General features: G+C 45.3%; 1 protein-coding gene across 1 annotated transcript in view; it reads left to right on the top strand.

The window, feature by feature from the left end:
• Positions 1–18,539, top strand: part of RPL9 (ribosomal protein L9) — a 36,778-nt gene extending 18,239 nt beyond the window's left edge. Inside the window, exons 2-7 of the mRNA XM_086527489.1 lie at positions 16,862–16,945; positions 17,041–17,168; positions 17,344–17,389; positions 17,576–17,676; positions 17,814–17,861; positions 18,278–18,539. Coding sequence (XP_086383615.1) covers positions 16,862–16,945; positions 17,041–17,168; positions 17,344–17,389; positions 17,576–17,676; positions 17,814–17,861; positions 18,278–18,398 — 528 coding nt within the window. The 3' untranslated portion in view covers positions 18,399–18,539. The remainder of the gene's footprint in view (positions 1–16,861; positions 16,946–17,040; positions 17,169–17,343; positions 17,390–17,575; positions 17,677–17,813; positions 17,862–18,277) is intronic.
• Positions 18,540–18,883: the final 344 nt, after the last annotated feature.

Raw genomic sequence — 18,883 nt, 5'->3', positions numbered from 1 at the left:
ACAGACCGTGCATGTCCAGACACTTAATTTAGATGCATATCTCTGGTTGCACACAGCATGATCATCAGATTACAGTCAAAACCCATTAGGAACATTTTCCAGTGCATTAAACCTATTTTTCCTATTTTTGACATTTTTCACTTATTATTTTTAAGTGACTTGTTGGAAACTAGGTAGGGCAAATTTACTAAGTTTGTATATATAGAAACCTAGCGCTAGCACTTTCTGGCAAAAGAGGCAGCAGGAGCTTCGGTTCAACAGGCACCTTCTCAGCAAGACCCCCCCCCCAAAGCTGTTAACCTAGCGTTTTCTGCAAGGAGATCCAAATTCTACCTTGGCGTTTTTGCATGCAATTCAGCCCTTGGCGTTTTTGCATTGCAGATCAGCAGATCCACAGCAAGGCACATCAGATCCACAGCAAGACACAACAGACTCCCTAGCGTTAGCAGATTTTTACTGCAGAGACCAGATCAGCCCAGCGTTTTTGCATCAGCCTGACACCCTCAGTGTTCTTGCAGATCTTCGCGACAGAATCAGCCCATAGACCAGTGTTTTCAGTTTTCAGCAGTTAGAACCCGTAGAAGAAGTCCCAACCCTAGCAGATCTCACCTTCCTGAAGCAGATTCTCCCCGCATGGTCAGATCCCGCGATTTTCAGTTTTCAGCAATTAGAACCCGCAGAAGAAGTCCCAACCCTCGCAGATCTCACCTTCCCGCAGCAGATCCTTGCCACACGGTCAGATCTCGCGAAGTTAGCAGATTCAGCCTAGAAAACGTAGATTTCAGCATCTGCGTTTTCAGCGCGTCGTCATCGACATCGTCACCGAATGAGAGTCGGAATTCAGCAGATAAAGATTTGCAGATTTCAGCCATTAGCGTTTTCAGATTTCAGCCCGTCTCGTTGTCGTCCTCATCGTCATCGACATCGTCGGCAAGTCCAAGCATTGTAGAGATTTGTGCAATCAATAGTAGACCGCTCTCGCCATAGAGAGTGGGGCTTTCGGAGGAGGGTTTTGACAACATTCTGGTGTCGTATTCTTCTCTCTCTATCTCTCAGTCTCATGCACCTTCTTTCACAGTGTTCATCACCTTGTTTGTGTCCATTGCACTCTCTTACTAAAGGAACGGAAGGCTCTCTCTTCCGTAAGTAAAAGGAACCTTGAGCATAGTTTGGAGCACTCATCTTGAGCAAAGTTCAACATTCACTTCCGTTGCACCTTACATTTTGACTGAGTGCCATTGTCCACCTTTTACGGGTCATCGTGGCATTGAAATTTGATACCACTTGAAAAGTGTGGAGCGTTATTTCTTTTGGCTGAGACTCAAGAAGGATGTGGACGACTTTGTTCGCAGCTGTTTAGTATGCCAGAAGGTCAAGTGTGACATGCATAAGGCACAGGGATTACTACAGCCTTTACCCATTCCCACGCGCCCTTGGGAAAGTATTGCAATGGATTTCATCTTTGATCTCCCGAAGCCATAGAGTGGGCATGATGGCATTTGGACTGTCATTGATAGATTTAGCAAGCAAGCTCACTTCATTCCACTGGAAAAAACAGTCAAGCCGGACCATTTAGTGAGACTGTTCATTGCACAGATATTTCGATTACATGGCATGCCTGAGACAATAGTCTCCGACAGAGATCCCTGATTAACGAGTTTGTTTTGGAGGGCTATTTGGGAGAACATTGGCACGGTTACAGTTCTCGTCATCATTCCACCCGCAGACAGATGGGCAATCTGAGATCGCAAATTCTGTTTTTTTGGATTTATTGAAGTCTTACATCTTTGATAAGAAGACTCAATGGGAATTTTTTTTTGCCTTTGGTGGAATTTGCCTACAATAACACGGTTCACTCTTTGACGTGGAAGGTGCCATTTGAGATAATTGAAGGTGCTCCGAAGGTTCCACCCTTCCTCAGCACTAAAGACAAGATTTTTGAAGCCAACCAGTACACGATGGATTTGGACATTGCTTTTGCCAGGTCCGGGAGGCTTTAGAGAAATCTCAAGAACGACATAAGAAGGCAGCAAGCCGACATTGACGAGATTTGGAATTAAAGAAAGACGATTGGGTGCTCTTACTTTTTGAGAAGGCACGCCTAAGGAAACGAAAGGGCAAGGAGCGGCTTTTCCAAAGCTAAGCATGAGGTATTATGGCCCTTTCCAGATTAAAGAAAAGATAAACAATGTCTCCTTTCGACTCAAGCTGCCCGATACTTGGAAGATTCACAATGCATTGTATGTGAGTCTCTTGAAACCTTGTAAAGGTTAGGTATTAATTGTTGGGGAGTGTGATGAGCAACCCGAAGCGGAAGAGAGCGAGCAGATACTTGTGCCTGAACAAATCTTGGCACACAAGGAAAGAAAGATGAAAGGTAAAGTGATTTGGCGGTTCTTGGTTAAATTCAAGAACTATCCGGCATTAGATGCGAAGTGGATGGAGGAGGACCTAGCAGATACTCTTCAGATTTTGGAACTTTACCTTGAAGCATTCGGTTTAGCATAGTCTACTCCGATAGAACCCCGAACTCAGCAAGGGTGATTTTGGTACAGCGGGTTTGCACAAGAGGGGAGTCACTCCGCTCCTTTGTCGACAGGTCATTGATGTCCTCTTTGGGTTTCAGGGATACTAATGGGTTGATAGTATTCTGTTGTATGACTTTATGAAATGGAATTCTTGGAATTGCATATGATTGATTTGTACTCTCTCACTTGACTTGTCTGAGTGCAGAAACTGAAAGACGAAATGAGTGCAGCATTTTGATCTCAAAAATCTCTATAGACATGATCGCAATAAGTATTAGTTAATCGAGCATCGGCGAGGTCCGGAATGGACCTAGATGCGATTACTAAATACGTTGCTGGTAGTTATGGTCTTAGATTTGAAATGAATTTTTCTGTAATTTGTCATGTGATGTCTTGTGATGCCAGGTGATGTCCTGTGATATGATTGTTGTCTTTGTCCAAGTGCTAGATGTGTCGTATCTAGTGAGTCGGTAACAGTCAGTGTCTACTAAGACAATTTTTGGCCTCTTTTTGTTTTGCAGGCAAATTCGAGGGCGTTTACAATTCTTTCAAGAGGGGGGTATGTCACAAATTGACGACGTGGCAGTGCAACCCAGAGACACACACACACTCACAAAGTGATGATGTGGCTGATTGTACGGATGCCCGAAAAGTGCGCTGACTGACTGACTGTACGGACGCCCGGAAAACAAGCTGATTGGCTGATGTGGCAGCATACGGATTTTTCGCATTTTACGTTGGCTATTGACGTGGCCTGGTTGTATGGATTTCCGCAAACAACGCTGGTGCTTTTTATTGACAGATTTTAGCCAAGATGCTTTTGGAGCTCATTGCTTTTGAGTTTAATGCTTTTGGGGCTTTGCTTTTAGCATCCCCTGTAAACCTTTATTAGTGACCTAAGGGGGCTCAATTCTCAGAGTATGTGGACGTAGATTCTGAGAGCGAGCACCCGTGGACAGTGTATTTTGCTCAAAGATTAATATGAAAGAAATACCGAAAGGGGCGCTAGTCTTTGGGGCCAATATCTCTTGGCACGGAACTACGCCGGGCTGTGTCGACTCTCTCTCTTAAATTGTGGATTCTTTTAAGTGAATCTCTGTTGTGTCATGACAGAATCTTGACTTGGGGTGTCCAAGTTTGTTACATACACAATGTGAAAAAAATATTCACCTTAGCTAATATATTTTTTGGTGCATGGGGATGGGCAAGTGATGAAAATGATTCATATCTGTGCTTTTAATGTGTATGTGAGCGATCCCACAAATTTAGGGATTTTTTCCGACTGTGTTTGGGAGTTTTCGCGTAAAAAATGGTCTTTTTTGAGTGAACAATGACCTAGTTTGGGTAAAAAATGATATGAAAGGCCCAAAATTTGACACATCAGCACTTTGGCATGGGGAAGCAAGGAGGGGGCTTGCTTATTGTCACGAGGATGTGGCAATTGCTAACTTGAGGAGTTGGTTTCTTTCCAATGATTTTTGTTTAATTTTTGGGACCCTCTTTTTGAAGTTGCAAATGGCCGGATGTATGGCCAGTGTGAAACGGCCGATGGCCGAGAGTTTCATTTGCAGTCGGGAAGGGCAGATCACCACAAGTTGGTCGGGCCAATCGGCATTGGAATCCGAGCAGTAAAAGGGTGTCTAGGCTCATTTCAAAGTCATTTAGGCTCCTCGCGACACTTATAAGTTGGTGGGTACTAGGAAATTATCTCAAAAGAGGCAAACTGGACACATGGCGGCTCCAGATGCATCTGCCAGAAGCATCAGCAAGAGGGGACGCCCATTTTCAGAGTGAGGCTGATTTGACTTGAGAAGTGTGCTACAGTGTGTGTGAGTAGTGGGTGAAGTGCTCACAACTTTAATGGAAAGCTTTCCTTCTCCCTTGCCCTATGTAGCTCTATGATTTGCTCTCGCGCATCTCTCTCTCCCCTTTGCACATATGGTAATGCCCCACTGTTGGGCTTCTCAAATGACCATGTATAGCTCTGAGGGTTTTATGCACGTTTGCCAAGGCAAGAGCCTTCTGTACAGGAACCGGATTAGCTAATTGCTAATCCCCTTTAGGTACGCATAGTTCCATCGCGAAGGAATGCGAAAACAGAGAGTTTTCTCGTGTGAAAACTTGTCCAATTTACAGGGGAACTGTCCCAATGTGTGCCGGAGCACCTGAGACACGCGTAGGCGTGCTCGATCCGCTCGAAACGGTCCAAAACAGAGAATTACAGCCTGCTTTGTTTTTTTCTGCAGGTTTAGGGCACCCAAACTGCAGGGAATCGCCCGAGGAGCCTCAAAAAGGCCTTGGGAGATGCGTGTACAAGGCAGTAGGCACCTAACAGTGCCAAAATAGAAAATTACAGCATGCTGAAATTGACCGGCAGCTCACTGGAAAGCTTCCATACCGCAAGGGAAAGTGTCCTTGACGTTACTTCTGACCTACAAGGATATTTACGTCGTTATGTTGGCGAAATTGGGTCAAAAACCTGCAATCATCCATGGACAGGTTTGGACAGCTTGGTGAGGGTTAGGTGGAAGCCTTCGGATTGTTTATTTGCCAGGGGAGCCTCAGGAAAGCATTCGGTGCTTGTACGGGACAAATGTCGAATTCCAATCACATGCTTATTCGTGAAGTTCCTTTGTGTCGTAGAGTTAAAGAAAAATTATCGGGTGAAAGCCAAAGTCTACCGCCCTATGAGCCGGTTTCACTTATACTTGCAAAACCTGCAATTTCCCCTCTCTTAGGTATTCACTTCATGGTTGCTCTATGAATGTGTAGTGTAGTCTAGCCTCTCTGTCACAAGACGGGCACCACGTGCCAATAGAAAAGAACAGACTGAACAGACTTTTAGCACTTCAATAACAACTGAACTGAAAGAGAGAGACGACACGCGACACGGAGTGGCGGAATTCCACCCCAGAGAGTATTGGCCCAAAACCTTGGCACCCCTTTCAGTATTTCTTTATATCGCTTCAACAGAGTACAAGCCGATACTCGAGACTCTGCACCTTCTCCAGGAAGCATGCCAGAGAATAAGCCCTAACCTCATATTTAAAGGCCCTTGGCCTAAAATGCAATTACAGTGAAAAGCCTTCAAACTCAAAAGCATCTGGTACAAAAGCAAAGCCAAAAAGCTGCCAGCATAAATCACGGAAATCCGTACAACCTGCTGTCACGAGGACGTGGCAGTTATTAACCATGTCACAGAGATGTGGCAACTGCTAACCTTGGTTGTTGGTTTCTTTCCAATGGGGTTTATTTTATTTGTTTTGAGACCCTCTTTTTGAAGTAGCAAACGGTCGGACATTGTATGGCCAATGTGAACGGTAGATTCACCCGCAGACGGGAAGTGGTCGGCACTGGAATTCGTATGGTAAGAGGATGTCTAGGCTCAGAGCAAGATCATATAGGTCCCCCCGTCGCACTTAGCAAGTTGGTGGATACTAGGAAGTGAACTCAATTAAGGCGTAAAGTCAAGGTGGGACTACCAACAAAAAGTATCCGACAGTTGGGCCACATTGCACTTTTGGATGCGGTCCCAATGAGGATAGATGGTCAGAAGACCACTGGGAGCCCAACGGAAGCATCTCCTAAAATTTAGGGAACTGCCATTTTGGGCCGTGAAATGTGTTTGCGTCATTACCTCCGGTATGACTAGGGGAACATTTTACAACTCTGCCGCGAAGTCAACTGGGCAACCGGTCAGGATATTTTTAAGCGGCGAGCCCGAAACGGGCAAATGCTTGTAAATGCGCCAAGTGTCAACTTTTCATGCACTTGCCTCTTGCAGAAAAATGGGCGCTGATTTTTATGCTGGGAGAGGCCTCATTTGCAACCTGTCACAGGTTAAGAGCTATGGAGTGCTTTCTTTCCCTCTCATGTACAGTGTGGTGCTAGGAGTGATGCCGTGCACACTACACACTGCTCTCTCTCTCTCCCCTACGTGCAGTTATGTGATGCCCCACAAGAGGGCTACTCATTTGACTGATGTACAGTTGTGTGGGTTCATGCTTTTGTGCTGAGGCAAGAGCCTCCTTGAGCAGGAACAGGGGTAGCTAATTGCTGCTCCAAAGCAGGCACTGGTGAGGGTCATAACCTCACCGTACAGGTGCAAAATCAGCGCTGTGTATGCGCTGTAAATTCACTGTTTTTCAGCCATACGGACGCCAGGACCATTGGGAATCGTGCCCCATTGGCAGAGGACAGTTAGGGGACTGTTTGGGGCTGAAAACAGGGCAAAAACCAGTAAATACAGCGTGCTGAATTTACTGTTTTTGGACAGGAATCAGAGGGTATACGACAGTGCAAGCGAGTTCCAGCAGGGGAATTGGTTTCGCGCAAGTTTTGGGGCTGTTATGCTGTCGAAATTTGGCCAAATCAAATGGTATCTAGGTGGATACACGTGAAGGATTCCCAGGACCTTACCTTGTAATTTACCCTCCTAAAGAATAAAGAAATACCGAAAGGGGCGCCAATTTTGGGGCCTACGGGTTGTCGGCGTCTGCTCGGAGCATTCTAGCTTCCGAGCCGTGTGTGTGATTAAGTGTTAATTCTCGTCGCAGGTTCTCTTCGCAAAGTGCTCTGTGTGTGTGTCTAAAGTAAAGAATTTCGGGTGAAAGCCAACGCCTACCGCCCTACGGGCCGGTTTCATGGTTCCATTGCCGGGACATCAATCACTTTTTCCTCAAAGAGTGAGCCTGGATTGTTCAGGGTAAAGACACACAGTGCAAGAATGCGGGGATTACACTATGGCCGACAAGGGGAAGGGAATTATGGAAGAAGGTTCCTCTCCAAAGGACAGGCAGGAGATTCCTATGGTTTTTGAGATTGGCGAGAGCTCACGGCCACGTCAGTCTGTACCTCCTGTCAACGTGAATGTCCCTCCAGTAGTACAGGGCTTTATGACAGGGCAACTTGAGGATGATGTGTTTAAGACTCAGTTAGTTGCCGCGGTGAATGTCTTTTCGCAGCTGGTGCAGAATCCGAGGTTTATGGAATTCTTGCAAGCGCCACCAATACAACATGAAAATAGGCAACCTACGCCGCGTACAGAGCTTGTTGAAGCTCAAGCCCAGGTACTTCATGAGGCGTAGGAGGAAAGGGAACACTCGCATGTTGCGGAGTCGGGGGCTCCAAAGCAGGTTCCTCCCGTGCTTGAACAGGTGGCTAGAACGCCTATTCCACAGGTTATGCCAGTTCAGCCCGCCACCTTTTGAGAGCCAGCATGCTGTCTTGAATGGACAGGGAGCTGGATACCAGGCTATGCACTCAGTTTTTCCACCACCCACGGTACATCCTTGGTATTTCGGGGGTAGATCAGTGTTCCAAAGTATGGCTGGTTATGCGTCTGGAAGTCAGCCGTACATGCCAGGAACAGTGTTCGGGGGTATGCAAGGCATCATGCCAAACCCCATGTATGGTACTATCGGCATGCAGCAAGGTTTCCACGGCAACCACGGTCAGTTTGGGGTGCCACAGGGTCATTTTGGCATGTCTGGTTTTTCTGGACAGCAGCCAGATATCGCACCTCTTACGCAAAATGTGAATGGCCAAGGCGTGCCGATCATGCCTAGTACAGTGCCCATGTTGCAGACCATTCCGTATGACAACTTGGGGGCATTAGAAAAGCCGAAGGCTTACAAAGAAGGTGGTGCAGCGGTAAAGTTCAGTACCTTCAGTGGTTTCGAGGATAAGACAAAGGCACTCACTTTCCTCCAGCAGTTTGATACAGCTTATGCGGGAGGGAATTTTACAGAGGCCTCGAAGGTGAGGAAAGCTGCCACTTTCTTAAAGGACAATGCGCTTACATGGTGGACGACATTGTTAATGCAAGGACAGGCACCCGCCACTTGGGTTTACTTCAAGCAAATGTTTGCATCTGCTTGGCTATCAAATGAATTTGAAGCTGATGTCCTGACAGATTGGCACCAGCTTACGGCAGCTTCGTGCAAGAGCTTGCTGGAGTACAATAGGAGGTTTTGTAAAGCATTACTCTCAGTGACCTCCTATAGATTTGTGCCACTGACAGAGCAGATAGAGAAGTATTGTTGTGGGCTGCCTAAAGGGCTTCGCGATTACTGTACAAAGAACAAAGTGGCTACCCTTACTCAGCTTATGGAAGTTGCGAACACTGGTCTTGCCCTGTTGAAAGGAGAGGACAGTGGATTTCCGAGCAGTGATAAAGGAGGGCAGCAAAAGAAAAATTCAGCGAAGAAGCCCTTTGTGAAAACGGCTCCTGATGCGTCACAGGGGTCAGAACAAGCCACGAAAGACAAGGATTCAGCTGGGACTTCTGGAGCGCAGGCAAAGAAACAGAAAAGGAAGCCTTTTGTGCGCAAGTCGCTCGAGGAAAAGAAGGTCCTAATGGCTGAGAACAAATGCTTTATATGCGAGCAGCCTGGTCATATTTCTATCAATTGTCCACAAAGGAAAAGGCCAGCTGACTCAGAGGATAAAGAAGACCAGAAAGGCAAGAAGCCAAAACCCACGGCAGGTTTAGTGCCAGACATGGTGGGTGACAGGCCCAGCACAGATGCCAGTGAGTTATGCAGGGCATGGGGTAAAGTTAGAGATCAGACGGCACTCATCTTCTTTGATCCAGGTGCCAAAGCCAACTTTATCTCACCAGAGTTAGCTATGAAGCTCGGCATCAAAGCTAAAGAGATGGGGTACATAGCAGAGGCAGGGTTGGCATGTCCTGGCCACTCAGAGTGTGTTACTCCCATCATTGGAAAACTGCGTTTGCATATTCAGTCGTATGTGGACACTGAAGAGTTTTACATCATGCCGCTGGAAGGTTGTGACGCCTTGTTGGGGATCCCGTGGATGTTCCAAGTGCATGGAGTCTTGGATGCCTACAACAAAAAGATCACTGTACAGCATAGGGGCAAAACTCACATATTGGATGTAAAGCTTAAAGGAGAGTCAGTCCCTATTGTATCTGCTTCTGCTATCACTTCTGTAATAAAGAATCATCTTTCTGTGTACTTGATTTTTGCATGTGATGTCTCAGATAGGGATCAGTCAAATTTATCTGTGTTAGATAAAGAAAGGTCAGCATTTTTGCAAAAGTTTAGTGACTGTTTTTCTGATTCATTACCGTCGCAATTGCCGCCAGAGAGACCTGAGGACCATCGGATAGATTTGGTGCCAGGGTGTAGCCCACCAAATAGACCTCCCTACAGGGTTAGTGCGGCGCAGCAGAAAGAGATTATGGGCCAAGTTGAGGAGTTATTAGAGAAGGGGCTGATTCAGCCTAGTTCTTCACCCTTTTGCTCCCCAGTGCTCCTAGTGCAGAAGAAGGATGGCTCATGGCGCATGTGTATTGATTACCGTGCGTTGAATAAGAATACCATCAAGAATAGGTTTCCTATTCCTCGCATTGATGATATTCTCGATCGTTTAGGGGGTGCTGCAATTTTCAGCAGGATAGACCTGAAGAGTGGGTACCATCAGATTCGTATAAGCCCAGAGGATGTGCACAAGACTGCGTTTAGAACGACATTTGGTCTTTATGAGTTTCTAGTGATGCCGTTTGGGCTAACAAATGCTCCTGCCACGTTCAAGAGAATGATGGACCGGATTTTCCGCTCGCATCAACAGTTTGTTGGAACATTCTTCGATGACATGATTGTGTATTCGAAGAATGAAGAGGAGCATAGGCGTCACTTGACCATTGTGTTCGAAGAGCTGCGCAGTCACAGGTTACTTGTCAATCCTAAGAAAAGTGAATTCTTCCTCGAAGAGATTCACTTTCTGGGCCACATAGTCTCAAAGGATGGTGTTAGAATGGATCCCGCAAAGGTCGAAGCTATCAAGACATGGCCAGACTTGAAGACTGTGCACGATGTCAAAAGCTTCTTGGGATTGTGTTCCTACTATAGAAGGTTTATTAGAAATTTTGCAGAGATAGCATCGCCTCTTCACGCATTGCAAAAGAAAGAGGTCACTTTCAGATGGACCCAAAAAGAGATTTCAGCTTTTAGTCTCTTAAAGGAAAAGTTGACTTCAGATCCAGTTATTGTTCTGCCAGATCTCAGGAAGTCATTTGTGGTCGAGTGTGACGCGTGTGGCAGTAGCATCGGAGCAGTGCTAATGCAAGATGGACGGGTAGTAGCCTATGAAAGCCGAATTTTGCAAGGGCCAGAGAGGACTATGCAAGTCTATGAGAAAGAGCTCTTGGCCATGATTCATGCGCTTTCTAGCTGGAAGCACTACCTCTTAGGTGTTGATTTTGTTGTCCAAACAGATCATCAGACCTTGCGATACTTCTTGACACAGTCAAAGTTATCCGAAAAGCATATGCGATGGGCAAACATTCTTTCCATGTTCCACTTCCAGATTATGCATGTGGAAGGCATGAAGAATGTTGTGGCTGATACGTTATCAAGAAAGCCACAAATTTCAGCTGTGTCAATTCCTTATCATCATGAGTTAGATGACATGAAGGAACAGTATACTGTTGATGAAGATTTTGCAAGGATCTTTGAACAGTTACAAGAGGGGCAACATCACGAGCACTACCTCCTGAGAGATGGTTTTATGATGATGCATGGCAGACTTTGTGTCACTAGGCCACTGCGACATGTCACATAAGGTCATGGAAGAGAGTCATGTCCCACCGTATGCAGGCCATCGTGGCATAGATGCAACAGTTAAAGCGGTAGAGACGTTCTTCTATTGGCCTACCTTGAGGAGAGATGTGGATGCCTTTGTGCGAGCATGCATAGTTTGCCAAAAGGTCAAGTTTGACAGGCAAAAGGCACCAGGGTTGTTACAACCACTGCCGATTCCGGATAAGCCATGGGAAAGCATTGCTATGGACTTTATCTGTGATCTTCCAAGGACGCCAACAGGGAATGATGGTATATGGACCATTATCTGCAGGTTCAGCAAGCAGGCCCATTTTATCCCTGTCAGGAAGAAGATAAAAGCTGATCAGATGGCACGCTTGTTCATGTACAATGTGTTTAAGTACCATGGTATGCCACAATCGATTATCAGTGATCGTGATCCTCGCATGACCAGTTTGTTCTGGAGAGGATTGTTTGAGAACATGGGTACTACGCTCAAGTTCTCGTCTTCGTTTCATCCACAAACTGATGGACAGTCAGAAGAGGCCAATTCTATTGTCTTAGATCTGCTGAAATGCTATGTGTCAGAAAATAAGGGCAAGTGGGAACAGTATTTGCCTATGCTTGAGTATGCGTACAATAATACGGTGCATTCGTTTACTGGCAAAGCACCTTTTGAAATTGTCGAAGGCGGCAAAAAGGTTCCTCCCATTTTGCATACAAAGGACAAGATCTTTGAGGCAGATCGATATGTTGAGAACATGGATGAGATGTATAAGAAGATTAAAGTTGCCTTGGAGAAGACTCAGGCAAAACAGAAAAAGGCTGCTGATCGTCATCGTCGTGAATTGCTACTATCACCTGGTGATTGGGTTCTCTTAAGGTTCGAAAAGGCAAGGTTAAAGAAGATGAAGGGCAAGGAACGGCTGTTTCCTAAGCTCAGTATGCGTTACTATGGGCCTTTTCAAGTGCTTGACAAGATCAGCGATGTGGCTTACAGGCTGAAATTGCCTGATGCGTGGAAGATTCATAATGCGTTTCACGTGAGTCTTCTAAGACCCTTCGTGGGTGATGTGCCAGAAGATATGCCAGTTGAGGTTCAGCCAGAAGTTGAGGAACTTGATGAGATCCTGGTACCTGAGCAAGTTTTCGCACATAAGGACAGAAAAGTTAAAGGACAAGTTGCAAGACGCTATTTGGTGAAGTTCAAGAACTATCCACCTATGGATGCAAAGTGGATGGAAGAGCATGAACTGTCAGAGTCACCAAATGTATTGCAGCTTTACCTTGAAGCCTTTGGGTTACAGCCTACTTATGCCCCAACCCAACGTGTGCAAAGGAGAGGTAATGATAGAGCTAGTACATCAAATGTACATATGAATTCAGTGCCATAGATGGAAATGGCAAAAGTATGAAGGCCTCATTAAGTCATTTGTATCTATGTATGTTATGACCTTTCCTGCGGATACATGCGATGATAAAAGAGTGTTAATAGCACAAGATCATCAGTGGCGTGTATTTATGGTATGCAATCGAGGACGTTTGCGTTTTCAAGAGGGGGGTATGTCACGAGGACGTGGCAGTTATTAACCATGTCACAGAGATGTGGCAACTGCTAACCTTGGTTGTTGGTTTCTTTCCAATGGGGTTTATTTTATTTGTTTTGAGACCCTCTTTTTGAAGTAGCAAACGGTCGGACATTGTATGGCCAATGTGAACAGTAGATTCACCCGCAGACGGGAAGTGGTCGGCACTGGAATTCGTATGGTAAGAGGATGTCTAGGCTCAGAGCAAGATCATATAGGTCCCCCCGTCGCACTTAGCAAGTTGGTGGATACTAGGAAGTGAACTCAATTAAGGCGTAAAGTCAAGGTGGGACTACCAACAAAAAGTATCCGACAGTTGGGCCACATTGCACTTTTGGATGCGGTCCCAATGAGGATAGATGGTCAGAAGACCACTGGGAGCCCAACGGAAGCATCTCCTAAAATTTAGGGAACTGCCATTTTGGGCCGTGAAATGTGTTTGCGTCATTACCTCCGGTATGACTAGGGGAACATTTTACAACTCTGCCGCGAAGTCAACTGGGCAACCGGTCAGGATATTTTTAAGCGGCGAGCCCGAAACGGGCAAATGCTTGTAAATGCGCCAAGTGTCAACTTTTCATGCACTTGCCTCTTGCAGAAAAATGGGCGCTGATTTTTATGCTGGGAGAGGCCTCATTTGCAACCTGTCACAGGTTAAGAGCTATGGAGTGCTTTCTTTCCCTCTCATGTACAGTGTGGTGCTAGGAGTGATGCCGTGCACACTACACACTGCTCTCTCTCTCTCCCCTACGTGCAGTTATGTGATGCCCCACAAGAGGGCTACTCATTTGACTGATGTACAGTTGTGTGGGTTCATGCTTTTGTGCTGAGGCAAGAGCCTCCTTGAGCAGGAACAGGGGTAGCTAATTGCTGCTCCAAAGCAGGCACTGGTGAGGGTCATAACCTCACCGTACAGGTGTAAAATCAGCGCTGTGTATGCGCTGTAAATTCACTGTTTTTCAGCCATACGGACGCCAGGACCATTGGGAATCGTGCCCCACTGGCAGAGGACAGTTAGGGGACTGTTTGGGGCTGAAAACAGGGCAAAAACCAGTAAATACAGCGTGCTGAATTTACTGTTTTTGGACAGGAATCAGAGGGTATACGACAGTGCAAGTGAGTTCCAGCAGGGGAATTGGTTTCGCGCAAGTTTTGGGGCTGTTATGCTGTCGAAATTTGGCCAAATCAAATGGTATCTAGGTGGATACACGTGAAGGATTCCCAGGACCTTACCTTGTAATTTACCCTCCTAAAGAATTAAGAAATACCGAAAGGGGCGCCAATTTTGGGGCCTACGGGTTGTCGACGTCTGCTCGGGGCATTCTAGCTCCCGAGCCGTGTGTGTGATTAAGTGTTAATTCTCGTCGCAGGTTCTCTTTGCAAAGTGCTCTGTGTGTGTGTCTAAAGTAAAGAATTTCGGGTGAAAGCCAACGCCTACCGCCCTACGGGCCGGTTTCACCTGCCACGTCATTAGCCAGCGCAAAACGCGGAAATCCGTACAGCCTGTCACGTCATCATGTTAGTGCAATTTTCGAAAATCTACGGTACAGCTGCGACTTCATCTGTTTTGCGTATGTATGTGGGTCCTGCTTTATTTTACTTCCTTTATGTCACTGGGGCCCCATGAGACGGGGTCCCCATAAGTTGGTAGGACTTCTTCTTCTATTACTTGTTCTCTTAGGGTTTAGGCCCCTCGGCCAGCATCTGTAAGTTGGCTCCATTCTTTAGGCTTTGACACGTCAGCAGTTTGTGACACTCTCTACTATCTTGTATCTGAGCTTGTCAGAGAGTGAATTAGGGTTTTCATTTATCAAAATGGTGTGTGGGTTTCAAAATGGAAGCTCTTAAATCTCTGCAAAATTAGAAAATGGTCGATGGGAAGGTGAAAGCTCGTGATTTCCTTTCAACAGTTTTAAGTTACGACTACGTAATTAGAGGCGAGACTACAATATTCAAGGTTTGGGTTTGAATGAGAATTGTGCTTGTTTGTGAGTTGAGCTTTTATGGCTGAAACTAAAGTGTTTTTCATTGCTCTTTTTAAGTAAAATTGGTTGCGAGTTTGTGATCCTTTAATCACGAACTCTTTGGCAAAAACAAGTTGATTCCAAGTACAATTAGGAAGAGGGTTTGTGATCTCCCTATCAGGAACGCTCTTAGATTTTAAGCCCTCTTCACGAAAAGGGTTGGTGAATTCCATAAACACTTTTTCACTAAGTACTTTTGACTCTCATCAAGAACTCTCACAGCCAGAGGTTCCGCACCTTCCCGGCTAGATTGCAATTTTCCCGACACCGTCCACACCAGTAAGAGGTATGCCAAGATCAAACCATCCTCCCAACTTTTGAGCTATAATTGTGGTCATGCATGTGGACTCTGTGGATCAACCGTAGGATATGTTTTTTCATGTGGATGATAGCACATGCAGGATCAAGTGTTGGCACTTGGTCTGCAGTCACTAGTCATGATTCGACTCGTCAAAGATGCAATTCAGAGCCCGAGTTTTGAGGCACTGTTTCTGGGTTTGTCCATGTGCGTAGCCAGTGTGGATGTCAACTTGTTGTTTGTTGATTAGAGTGGGCATCCATGATGGGTTCTTGACTTGGGGGCCAATTGCATGGCTTTTGCAATTTTTGGGCCCCACACATTTTTTCAGGGCTTGCTGATAGATCCGGTCTTCTTGCTTACTCCCTTAGGATATATGCCGGACACTTTATAGATGATTCGAAATGCAGGTCACCATCTGGATTTCTGCCAGCGAGACGCAATTTTCACCACGATGTGTAGCATCACGTTTAACCATGTGGAAAGCTCGATGTACTCACATTGTGGGCTCATAGTCCTCCCCTACGTCCACCGTTTTGACAGCCATTTGGACTGAGTTGTTGCATACTCTTCGCAATCAGTGGGATTCTTCAATTGGGGTCCGAATCCTCGAGGGCAATGGAGCAATGTTGGTACTCTATAGAATCCAGAAGCGCCATCTTGCTCTATTTGTTCTCGGAGGGACCGGTATGCTTTTAGAAAAGCACACGCCTGAAGATCTGATACCATTTGAACGGGACAGCACCACGTGCCAACTGAAAAAGAACAAACTGGAATAGATTTTAGCATTTCAAAACAACTGAATGTAAAGAGAGAGAATTCACTCGAGACACTGAGTGGTGGAGTTCCACTTCCTTATGGCACATGCCTCAAACCTTGGTGTCCGTTTTGGTATTTCTTTATATTGCTCAACAAGGTACAAGCTCTGGGAACTTTGCCCTGCTTCTCCATGCAGTAGAATGCCAGAGAGAGAGAGAGTCCACACAACGTATTTAAAGGCCCTCGGCTTGTCCAAAAGCATCTCACAAAAAGCTACTGGTCGAAACGCAAGTGCCCTTGTGGCTGACCATACAGTGCTGCCACGTTATGAGCTAGTTCCGCGATTTGCGGGCATGTCAGTACAGTCCAGCCACGTCATCATCTGCTACTACCCAAGTTGTGTGCTGGGGGTGTTTTTAGGGTGGACCCTCGGACATTGATCTGTAAGCTGGTTGGGTTAGGATTTTTAATCCTAACTCCTTTTGTCTTTAGGCCCCTCGGCCGGCTTCAATGAGTTGGTTAGGTCTTCTACTGTTAGGGTTTAGGCCCCTTGGTCGGGATTTGTAGGTTGGCCAGGGTTAGGATCAGAGAGTCTTCGTTAACCCCCTTTGCCTTCAGTGGTTTTGACACGTCATCAGTTTGTGACAACCACCTTGCATATACACGGTTTAAGCCCAAGTGGCAGACCTTACATTTCCTCGAGCAAGAAGAGTGTACACGAGAAACATGTTGAAAGCACGGGCTTGAAAGCACTCGAAAATTAACTGGGTATGGTCAGTACAATGAGTTGAAGCTCTAATGCCAGATGGGCATAGCGGATGATAAAATGCGACACAGGAATCAATTAGTACAGTAACACAATTTACGTTTAGTGCTGGGTTTTATCTTACTGTTATTGATCATCGTTTTGGTAGACATGAAGTTTGCGTGATCTATCGCTACTTGGCCTCCCGTAAAGTCATCAGTAAATTAGAATCTTATATGCAAGACACTTACAAGGGATGGCGATATATGTTTTAGTGCATCTTTTCTTTTCATCATTAGCCTGAGAAGACAACTTATACTGCTACATTTGCTAATTATGATACTTGGTTTTTAGTCAAAGCTATATACCTCTGGAGATGTTCCAGTCCCCAAAAAGTTTGAAATTGTGTCCCAGAAGAAAGTGCAAAAAAAGACCCAGGTAACTGTTCGTTACTTTTTCCATAATTAAACTGACGAGGACCTGGTGGAGTAGCAAGACTCACTGATTATTACTGTGAACGTGTTGTTCTATAGATTGTGTTGAAGCAGGATGTCCCTCTACTGGGTAAGACAGGCCAGCTTATGACAGTAAAGAGAGGATATTTTCGAAACTATCTTTACCCATTTGGCAAAGCACAAGTTGCTACTCCTGAGTTCCTCAAGTATGTATGTTGCTGCCTCGGAAGCATGACACATACAAGCCAATGGATTCTAGTTTGTGAAGTATAGCCTTGGAACTTACAGAGGCTGTCTTCTTTAGACCCAGGAAACATCTGACCCTTTTGGGAAAGGTTTCATGACTTTGTTTATTTCTTAGTTTTTTTTCTCTTGTTGCAGAGCGATAAGATTGGAAGAGGAAAAGAAGGAGGCTGAGAAACAAAAAGTAAGTTTGCCTGACTCCTTGTTGAATCTGTCTTTCGTCTGATAGATCTTTACTCTCTCTCTCTCTCTCTCTCTCTCTCTCTCTCTCTCTCTCCCCCCAACCCCCCCCCACACACACACCCACACGCGCACTCGCATATGCTATATACAAACCTGTGACAGCTGAACTGTTTGTGCCCATACTCAGTTAAAAGAAGCGGCAGAAACTGATGCATTGATGTTCAAAACAATTGGACTGTTCAATTGCCGGCGGAAGACTTCTGGAAAGGGAAAACAAATTTTTGGAACGTGAGCTCCATTCATTCATTTTTTGTTTGTATCTTATGATTGTTGTGCATTTGGCCATACTCTACTTGTTTTAATGAGTGGCCAGGCTCATTGAACTGCGATAATAAATGTGTGTTCCACTTTTGTCGTGCTTTCAGTGTCACAACGCAAGACTTGGTTGACATTATAAAGGCACAAACCGGCAGGTATACTTTTGCTCAGTTTTGTTCTCATGTTGACATTCCTAGTGCATGCTCATAGGTGAAACAGATAACTAGAATGATTGTGTGCTGATGTTCAGTAGCACAGAACAATATTCACTTATCTTAGAGGAAGCTTTGGTTGTTTGTCTGGCACCAATCTTTATGTGGGCTATGCTTATCTGCACATGTGCATCTGTTTGCATGTACTTGGACGTGCAATTTTTCCTGCAAGCATTGCCTAAAGCTGTTGAGATGTTTTCTGTATTACATCATTGTTGGAAATTGAAGAGCATCCTTATTTTATTTTCCTGTTCCTTTGGGATCATGCAATTTGCCATGTTTTACGCTTTGTTCAACCTTCATTTTCTTGCTGGAAATGTTTACTCTGACACTTGTTTATGCATGAATAATGGGGGCAGGGATTTTGACAAAAGAGAGATGACCCTTCCAGAAATCCGTGAAACTGGAGAATATGTTGCAGAAATCAAGCTACACCCTGAAGTAATAGGGAAAGTCAGATTAAATGTAATTCCAAATTAAGCATGGGCCTCTTATTTCTATGCGAGCTTTGCGGCCGCAAGAAGACTGCAGATGTACCATCAATGCCGGCATTATTTGCACAGGAGCATATTGTCATCAACGTCAGTTTTGCATTGTAGCTTTACAAGCAAAGGTTCATCTTCTGCTGACTGGAATGTGCCCAAGGAGCAAGCATATTTCTTTATGTGAACCTTAGCCTAGTTTTATGGCCTTTTTTGGGAAGATAGGGCTATAGCTAACTCGTGCCCCGGCCTCCAGTCGTCGTCATTTGTATACTCTGCCCATTTTGTTGAAGAATCAAAGAGAAATATTGAAGATGAGATTTGATCAGGCTATTGTCCGCAGATGTATTAGATAATGGTGTTCCACAAACCTTCTCGAGATATCAGGGTCTGTGACTCTTGTGCAGTTATCTGTTTAAATCAGATTTTTGTACAAACGAGAGGAAACTTGACCTCCACATGCTTAATGGCCTCTTCGCTTTC

The sequence above is a fragment of the Adiantum capillus-veneris genome, chromosome 13, assembly GCF_014529385.1.
Source record: "Adiantum capillus-veneris isolate H3 chromosome 13, ASM1452938v2, whole genome shotgun sequence".
Classification (NCBI taxonomy): domain Eukaryota; kingdom Viridiplantae; phylum Streptophyta; class Polypodiopsida; order Polypodiales; family Pteridaceae; genus Adiantum; species Adiantum capillus-veneris.
Note: the sequence above shows the minus strand (reverse complement) of the source record. Positions and strands in the feature narration are given on the sequence as shown.